This window comes from Aricia agestis, chromosome Z, assembly GCF_905147365.1.
Source record: "Aricia agestis chromosome Z, ilAriAges1.1, whole genome shotgun sequence".
NCBI classification, from domain to species: domain Eukaryota; kingdom Metazoa; phylum Arthropoda; class Insecta; order Lepidoptera; family Lycaenidae; genus Aricia; species Aricia agestis.
The window spans coordinates 14,899,805-14,910,060 of record NC_056428.1 but is presented as its reverse complement, the minus strand read 5'-3'; the positions used below and the strand labels follow the sequence as shown (position 1 = coordinate 14,910,060).

General features: G+C 35.7%; 1 protein-coding gene across 1 annotated transcript; it reads right to left on the bottom strand.

The window, feature by feature from the left end:
• Nucleotides 1–259: 259 nt before the first annotated feature.
• Nucleotides 260–8,773, bottom strand: LOC121739390 (protein lifeguard 1-like). Its single transcript, XM_042131838.1, has 6 exons — nt 8,678–8,773; nt 7,659–7,754; nt 3,592–3,698; nt 3,070–3,229; nt 2,403–2,532; nt 260–581 (listed from the first exon to the last, which is right to left on the bottom strand). The coding sequence occupies exons 1-6, from the start codon at nt 8,684–8,686 to the stop codon at nt 352–354; spliced, it is 732 nt and encodes a 243-aa protein (XP_041987772.1). The 5' UTR covers nt 8,687–8,773; the 3' UTR covers nt 260–351.
• Nucleotides 8,774–10,256: the final 1,483 nt, after the last annotated feature.

Below are 10,256 nucleotides of genomic sequence, written 5' to 3'. Positions count from 1 at the left end.
GTACGGAACCCCTCGTGCGCGGGTGCAACTCGCACTTGGCCGATTTTTTTCTTAACTCTAACTTACATCTAGTAACATATGTTTTGACATTTTGTACTACATAATAATAATGTATTTAAGTACGACTAACTTTAAGCATTTAAATGTGGTTATCATCTAAACTTTTTAACCGAATTCCAAAAAACGAGGAGGTTATTAATTTTAGAGACTTTGAAAGTCTTACTAAGCCAAAAGGGTTACACAAATAAATAAACAATAGTGACATGCCTTTGTCTTTGTTATACCTACAAAATATGCAATAAAAATCTGTCATAGATGTCAATCTGTTCCTAATTTAAAAACGGCGCGTTTTTACTTCGACGCTCCAATAATAGTGAGAATGTAAAGGAAGATGTTGATGATATCAAGATACAGGTTTAAGGCAGCGAAGATGTACTCCTCTGGCGAGATGCTGTACTTGTGTTTGCCGCCCATCATCAGCTGGGTGTCGTAGACAAGATACATGGAGAATATAAGTACACCAGCCGACGCATATACTAGTGTTATTATCCTGTTCGCTGGTAAGAATATAGCGATTAGACCTGAAAGAAAAAAAAGCTTATAGTCAGGGATCTCTAGAACAATTTTTTTTTATTACTATCAAGCTAATTTTTTGTGACTAACTTCATTTTGATAAGCCGAACAACAATTTTATCTGCGAAAAATCTCGAAAGTGGTAGATAACAGAGATAGAAAGGATTTCATACTTTGATTTGATGGTCCCAAAATATGGATTAATGTTCTATTTGTATGACAATGTTACTTGTAAATTATATACTTAACTAAACTAAAATTAACCTATCAACATATTACAACCAATAATGACAACAGATAGGCACTTGGAATGTTCACAAAATACTCAATTGTATTAATTATACTTTAAAAATTGATCTAAAAATTAAAATAAAATAATTAAGGGCGCTCCCGTATAAAAAACATATTTTGTTGGTTATTTTTCTCTACAATAATGATACGGAACCCTTCGAGCGCGAGCCTAACTAGCACTTGGCCGATTTTTATCTGTTCCAAATTAGTGCCTCGTGTAAGTGTGGACACAATTTTTGCTCGTAGTTTCACCCAGAAAAGGGGCGTGCGGTGCACAATTTGCGGCACCGTGACATGGTGCGGCGCCGTACCGTGTCACGGTGGCGGCGTCGTGCCGTAACCCAGTGACGGCGCCGTGCCGTGTCTGATGGAGACGTGGCCTTTCTCTTTGGTCTTTTGGTGTGGCAAGGACACGATAGGGCAGACTGGGTACGGTTGTGTCAATTTTGGTTTGGAAGACAATAATTTTGTTAATTTTACGGCTAGCCAGGAAAATTTTGTCACATACCATAGTTTATTTATTTGTCTACATAAAAATACTAATATATCATGCTAAAATGCGATGTATTAGTCATGGAATCCAATTTAAAAGAAAGAGGGAAATTGTCACAACAGACCACAACCCAAGGACGGTTGTGATAGTGGATGTGGTCAGTTTCACCTTCAAAAAATGATTTATATGATTTTTATATCATTAAAAATGTACCATAAAACATCATAATCTTATTCTAAACAAATTCATCTAGCGTATCAAAACATAGTCTATTTCTAAACATATTTATCGACCAAAACAACGACATCCGATTCATTTGATGAATTTCGCCGTTCTCTGTAAATAAGTCCTACATTTGACTTCTTCTTAAGTATTTTCGTATTGACTGATAATATCCTGCGCTCGTTTGGTCTTCTGCAAGCGTTTTTAGGACATCTAAGATAAAATATAGGACAAATGTATATCACAACCGTACCCATAAGATTTGTCACGACCGTACCCAACACAGAATTTCAATTATTAAACAAGTGCCACGAATCGGCTAAACGATTTACGTAAAAAATAATCACTTGTAGTTAACTACTAATGATCAACTTATAATAAGAAAATACACGACATAGGTTATTTGTATGCAAAAAATAGTAAATATTGAAATAAATCAAGCAAGAAAACTTACTTTTGTCTGTTAAAAAGCAATGAAGGCCCCTAATAACGTTATCGTCAAGTGCTGGCGGAAGCATTGTTAGGAGAAGCATTCAGACTTGCAAGATGCGTCTTTCTCTCTTAGCACCCATCCTCATATTCTGTATAGTTTCGCTGATATGACGACTGTCACAACCGTACCCAGTCTACCCTATTGGTAGCTTAGTGATCAGAGTACTTAACTGTTTCGCGTTATTAGTTGATATTGTACGCTTACACCGAATGTCCAATTTCACCATACGATATTAAAGTTATTCGTTAGGCCAATATTATACAGAATAAAAGCGCCATATATGATTAAACAATTCAAAACACCAAAAAGCGCCATCTATCGTCAACTCACCGAAAACCAGCAACACCATGGTAAGAGCAACGAGAGCTCCGCCCATCATGGTGAAATCCCACTTGGTCTGGAAGGCGAACAGGGTGAGACCCAGGCACACCGCTGCCGTGATACCTACCGCCATCATTACCTGAAAACATACAAAAAGTACTCACTGTAAATAAAATACTGAATGTATTACTACATATACCATGGACAATTATTTATATACACGAAATTTTGCCCGCGGCTTCGCTCGCGTTAAGAAGTATTATTATATACAAACTTTCATCCCCTATTTGAACCCCTTGGGGTCTGAATTTATCAAAATCCTTTCTTAGCGGATGCCTACGTCATAACATCTACCTACATGCCAAATTTTAGCCCGGTCCGTCCAGTGGTTTGGTCTGTGCGTTGATAGATCACCATGTCAGTCAGTCACCTTTGAGTTTTATATATATAGATTTATTTACGATTTCTCTATGCTACGACTGAAGTTATTGTGGTGGGTGAAAAACGTTGAACGAATTAAAACAGTTTATAAATGCTACTACTTTTATTACTACTACTAATGTCAACTACCTATAGTCCTTGTCAGTTTGTCGGTTAAATCTGTTTGAAGATTTGTAAGTTTTTCTGTCTGTTTGTCGGTTTGTCAGTTTATCCGTTTTTCTTCTGTCTGTCTCACCTCGGACACGTCGTACACGCTAGTAGCTACTCCCAGCAGGAAGCTCTGCGCGACAGTGAACAGCGTTAGGAAGATGAAGTTCATTGGCGCCGTTCGCCGCACATTCGTACAGCACGCCATGGCAATTAGCGTCACTATAAGCACCGCGAGGGCTATCCAGCTGAAAAGTGAAAATTATATTTTTAATTTAAATGAAATCATAATATTATGATTATAACCGGTATAATATGGCATACCAAAGTAGTGGGATTAACAATTTTCGAGTTCGAGAGAGAGTAAATATATAATTATAGCTGTTTATTTTAATATTCGTTTAAATTGCGTTGTCGAAAGATGGTAGACAACCTCAATTTATAAATACTAGCTATTTGACCGAGCTTTGCTCGGTATTCGATAAAACACGAATAAAATGTCATTTTCTAAAAATGCGCCGATAATTAGCAATTATAGCCGAATATGATGCCTCAGGATAATCAAAGATGGGTCAACGTAGCGAAACCGTTCATGACTTGAATAACTTACAAAAGATAGGAGTTCCTGGCGACGAACAGTTTGGTGGGCTCATGGAAAAGGAAGAGGGCGATGGCTCCCATCGTCACCAGCAGCTGACACATCAGGATCGCGTACACCTGGAATATTCACAACTAAAAATATAACACAATTCGTAACGGAATTATTTTAGTCTCGATTTATATGCGGCCGCCTCAACGCGCGGTTTGGCGAGTGACGAGTACACCTTGAGATCACAAGCAATATGTAAATGACGGCGCGATCGTGCTGCTATCTATATATTAATACGCGAGCGAAAGACTTTAGAATCCTTTTTACGAAAAATGCGGAAACTTAGGAGCATGAAATTTCGCACAGTTGTATAGGTCTACCAGAATCTGATGGCAAAAAGTAAGAAAGTAAATTGACTGTAGCAATACCGGGGTAGTTGGAATAAAATTAATAATATTAACTTAGAGAATTTAATTACTATATTGAAACAGTTAAAATCAAATGCAGAAGGATATGATTCAATTACATTAGATATGATCTTTATGACGCTACCATATACATTAGATACTATACTTGCAATTATTAATAGTTCTATAGAAACTACGACCTTTCCAGATGTATGGAAACATGCAATAGTGCGTCCAATACCAAAAATTAATAACCCTAGGGAACTTAAAGATTTGAGACCCGTTAGCATTTTACCTTGGTTATCTAAGGTTTTAGAGAAGGCGATATGCATAAAACTTACTAAATACTTAGAGGCAAACAATATACTGCCCACATTACAATCCGGGTTTAGGAAAGGACGAGGTACTGTTAGTGCGCTATTGGATGTTACAGATAACATCCTTAGCGCTCAAGATCAGGGTATGTGCACCATTCTGGTACTTTTAGATTTCTCACGCGCCTTTGATTGTTTAAATTTTGATATTCTTCTGTCCAAATTGAGTTATTATGGATTCGACGAAGAAGCTGTAAAATGGTTTAGGAGTTATTTGAGTGATCGCTGTCAATGCGTCAAAATTACTAGAGACGATGGTACAGAGGTGCTTTCAGATTTTATTACTATTGACAGAGGAGTGCCACAAGGTTCTATATTAGGACCAGTTCTATTTATTTTATACCTAGCTGATATAGTAAATATTATTAAATATTGTAAATTTCATATATACGCTGACGATATACAAATATATATCTCGTGTAAATAAATGAAACTATCGTTAAACTTAACCTGGATAAAATAATAATAATAATAATATCTATGGACGCTTCACACCACGTCAGTCTGGCCCCGTGCTAAGTACCTAAAGGACTTGTGTTACAGGTACCAGACAACGGAAATATATTTAATACATTTATACTATACATATATTTAAGATTTTTATTATATCATACACATATTTAATACACATCCAGACCCGGGAACTTTGAAAACTCTTTGTTCCGTCGGCGGGATTCGAACCCGCGACCTCCGGCTTGAGCTACCGACGCGCTCACCACTGAGCCACAGATCTGTCTAGCATCGCAGGATGGTCATCTAAAAACTGTCTTGTACTGAACCCAATCAAAACAAAGTACTTAATTTTCGGTAACACATTCCAATTGTCTAATATTTGTATGAAGACGGATGTTGAGCTCATGGGAGTGCCAATTGAAAGAGTGTACGAGGCCAAAAATCTCGGTCTTCACATGGACTGTGGGCTGAGATTTGAAAGTCATGTAGCAAACTGTGTACGTGACTGTTTTTATAGACTTAAAATTTTGTACAAGATGAGGTCTTATCTTTGTGTGCCATTACGCGTCCAGTTGGTAGAATCGATTGTTCTGTCTAAATTTAATTATATGGATGCAGTCTTCGGTCCGCGATTGTTCGCTAAAACTAAGAAGCTAGTGCAACGTGTGCAAAATGCTTGCGCGAGGTTTTGCTTTGATATTCCCAAAAGGGCTCACGTGACTCCTTATCTCAATGAAAACTTTATTTTAAAAATGCGACATAGACGCAAGCTTCACTTGACGTGTCTTCTTTTTGGCGTTATGAAATATAAGGAGCCAAGTTATCTTTTTGAGAAACTTACATGGAAAACGCGACAATATGTGTCAAGACAATGTGTGCCCCAGCTGACTTTGGAGCGACACAGAACAGCCGCCTTCAAAGGCAGCTTCCGCTATGCCGCGACCAAATGTTGGAATAATATTCCACCCCCAATAAGGAACTCGCAGAGTTTTAATACTTTTAAAAAGAAACTCAGGAGAATTATTCTTGATCACCAAATGGCTGAAGCGTCCTTGAAAATAGACACTAGTGCAATATAATAAGAATGTGTTTCTTTTATTTTATTATATATTTATTATGTTCACCTATTCACAATATTTATTAGTACAGTTTAATGTTGCATGTTATTATACATAATATTATTATATTACACCAATTTTATATTTTTTATTTACTTATTTATTTTTTAACATTATTTATTTATTTTTACCTACTACGTAATAATTTTTTGAAGTTACGTTATTCAATGAAATTCTTGTTTTTAGTTTTAATTTTATTATTATTATTTTAGATTAGTCGTTGGTTTATTGATTTAGATGTCGTTTTTCCCCTTTTTACTGTTTTAACTATACTTTTTATTTACACTGGTTTTAAATTTCTAATTATAAAATGCTATGATTAATATTGAAGATATAATATTTTTAGGTACCTACATTCCTGATATTTGTGTCTTTACTCTTTTCATCTTAAAAATAAACTTTTGTGACTTGCTGCTTTCTATATTGTTGTGTCATAAGTTATATAAACTTGCATCTGTGAACCCGGATTGATGTCCGTGACGTCACCTGTCGGCCCAGCGGAAGATCAGCGCTGATTGCTTACAGTCAGCATATGCTGAGCTGCGTCGGCTTGTGCTCGAAAACATTTTATGGTGTATGTATTATTTATTGTAACTAAACTATGTATGTTTTCCTGCACAAATAAACATTTCTTTCTTTCTTTCTTCTTGTTTAAGTAACATATGTTAACATATGTTTAAGTTACTAGAAACAACATTTTAACCACTATGAGTCTTTTGATAAATATCAAGGATTTCCCTCGATTGCTCATAGATCCCATCATCAGCTCACCACTTTCGTAATTATTATACAAAATCAAGATTACATCCTATACAACAAACACAAGAATTTTGAAAATCGGTCCACAAACAGCGAAATAATTATCAAAAACATCTGCTTCGATGCAAAATATCACGAAAAGCATCAATAATTGGGTCATAATGTGATGACCCATGGCATAATTATGATTTTGATGATGATGATCAAATAAATTGATGTGTTGTTTAAACAACGCCGAAATCCCCGAACCTGTATCTATAAGGATTCAAAAGTTCTGTTGGGTACCTTCGGATCCAGGGTGGTGCGAAATCTTACTTTTTGGTAGCATTTACCTCAAATGCTTCAGAAAAAATTGAAATCGCTATATGTTTCCATAAATTTCAAGGAGTCCCCTCGATTCCTCCAGGATCACCACTTTTGTGAACATGGTACCAAATTCGAGTTAAACCCTATACAACACAAAAAGAATTTTGAAAATCGGATCACAAACGGCTGAGTTATCGTTGAACATACAAAAAAAAACCGAACGTATAACCTCCTCCTTTTAGGAAGTCGGTAAAAACTACTGAACCGGTTTTCATCAAAGGAAGTTTAGTCGCTGAATTACCCACTGACCTCCAATAAACAAGTACGCTGGACTTATGATACCCACCTGCTTTTTGTGCCTATTTGAAGCGGAATCAGCGCTTCCACTTCAAATAGGCACAAAAATTGCTCTCATTTCAAAGGGTATCATAAATCCAGCGTAGTTGTATAATGGAGGTCAGTGGAATTACCTGATACATGCTACTTTTTTCATCAAGAAAAACTGTTCGTGGTACCCATACCAAAAATATTAAAATCATATTGTGTCTGTCTATCTTTCTCTTTGTCTGTTACCGGTGTCTCCTACTCCCAATTTTGTCCAGGAAAAGGACATAGGATAGTTCGTAGTCTAGGTATTGTAATGTGGGTATGTATTTATGGGTTCTAGTCACCTTGCGTATGAAACCTCTTCTGATGGTGGCCTCAGTGAAGTCGAAGTGGTGGTCGACGCCATCCTCCGAGAAACCGATAGGGCCACCGTACTGGGTCTGAAAAGTTTAATAAGTATAATAACAAAACAAAATGATACACAGAGCGTAGCAAAACTAAGTGATAATACTTTTGGGTATTTGAGTCCCCTGAATACAGTTCATTGTGAAAATAGCAGCGCTGAAAGAGGATTTTTTATTTTTGTGCACTAGGCTTTATGACGCTGGAGCGCTTGCCTATTTCAGATTACAAAAAAATACTCTATCAGCGCTGCTACTTTCAGTGTACTCTGTATAATACATACGGCACACCAAAGTAAAGAAAGTAGCAAGTAAACTTTGTATTATAACAGTGGTTAGTTAAAAAAGTAGAATTTAAAAGTTAATATTTAAGTAGTTAATTATTATAAAAATATTACAGGTTTAAATAAGAAGATTATATTAAGAAGCTAAATTCTAAACATAATAATAATAATATCTATGGACGCTCACACCACGTCAGTCTGGCCCCGTGCTAAGTACCTGAAGGACTTGTGTTACAGGTACCAGACAACGGAAATATATTTAACAATTTTATACTATACATATATTTAAGATTTTTATTATACGATACACATATATTTTAATACACATCCATAACCCAGGAACTTTTGAAAACTTTTTGTTCCGTCGCGTCGGCGGGATTCAAAACCGCGACCCCCCGGCTTGAGCTACCAACAGCCCAACTGAGCCCTGTGGCTCGTCGTCGTCAAACTCAAATAAACATTCGTACTAAAATTACAAATCTGTATGTCTGTTAGTTGTTACGTACACGCGCTAAAACCCTAAAAAAGATTTTGCTAAAATGTCGTATGAATATACCTACTTTGTGTCCCTGGAAAAGACAACAATTCCTTTCTGCAAAATGTACGGTTTGCGCGCAAACTAATTTATTCGTTACATAGCCATTTAAGTATAACATAATAATATTAAATTATATTTACCTGTGCCATTTTCCGTCCGTCTATCACAAATAAAGCGCGATAACTGACTATCGCGTACTTGATAAGGTCCTGATAATAATTCCACTAGGGCCACAATTGCAACATGACTCACGTAACACAACTCTAATGTTTCAGAGAAGTATTATGATGCTAACGGATGTGATAAAACAAACTATACTTTGCGGTTTGTCTGTGGCACCTCCCAAGTGGTTAAACAAACATCTGAAATGTGAAGGTGAAATTATAAAGTTAAACTAATAAGTACTTTTTTAGAAAGATAAAATCTACTTAAAAATTGTACGTAATTAAGAATTAAAATTCATTCAATTTCAAAAATCATTCAATCTCAAAAACTACTGAATTGTTTTTGATGAAACGTGCAGTATTCCCTAAGTTGAACAATTATACCTAGTACAACAAAAAACGAATGACTTAAATCAGGCTTGTAGGGAGATAATATGAGAACACAAACATAAAAACATACAAACATACACTTTAAGGCACATTTGTTCAGACGGTGATATAACAAAACTGGGCAGTTCAGGAAATACTACATACATACCGGTCGAATTGATAACCTCCTTTTTTAAGTCGGTTTAAAAAAATATATCACTGCTAAATATTGCTTAAGAAAAAAATAGGAGTATTTGAATGAAACAACAATACGTGTGATTAATATTAGATATTTATTATAAATCAAATTAACATCATTAACAAAAACTACATATTTCTATATTTAGTGATCTTTGAAAGTAACTTTGTACTGGCGTTCATTGTGAATCGTTACGTCTGTCAGTCCGTTTAACGCTTCAACTCCCAAGCCGAGAACAATAGATTTCCAAGAATCCGCGATCGAAGGAATAAAAGTAAATTAGTACAATAATAGTAAGTAATTATAAATATTTATTTCTATCCACAAAAACTAAATAAAAAAATAGTAAGAATAATAATGTACGATTGTAAGTGTTTAACTAAAGTACAAAGAATATACAACGAATTAAAGTATTCATTGAAAAGAAAGAAAACAGTCACGGCATTACTTGTAGTCTGTCTTACTCGCACGCCTATCAGCACAATATATGTGCGAGAGAGAACACAAGTACGATCTACCTCTCACAAGAAACGTAGCGACTCACAGCTTCAGTAATATTTGGTTTTTAAATATTTTTGTGTAAACGACGCGTAAAATAAAATGGTGATAATAATCAATTAATATTATATTGGTACCATTAGAAAAAAATATCCATAGGCAAGTGGCGGCACAAATTTATATAGTCGGGTTATGTTAAGTCTTATGACTTAAAATAACCCGACCTAATTAAGCATGGGCGTACCCAGGTTCTGGGCCGGGGGGGGGGCAAATCAGATTTTTATAAGCTAGGTGTTTATAAAGAATGAAAAAAAAAATTAATTTTTAGCTGTAAAAATATTATATTGCAAAGAAATGGCAAAAATTCGTTTTATTATTTTTTATAGATGAAAGTACTAGATAATATACTTAGTAGGGACGTCAACATGATCCAGGGGGGGGGGGGGGGGGTTCAGCAGCCCCCCTCGTTACGCCCATGTATATAAGTCT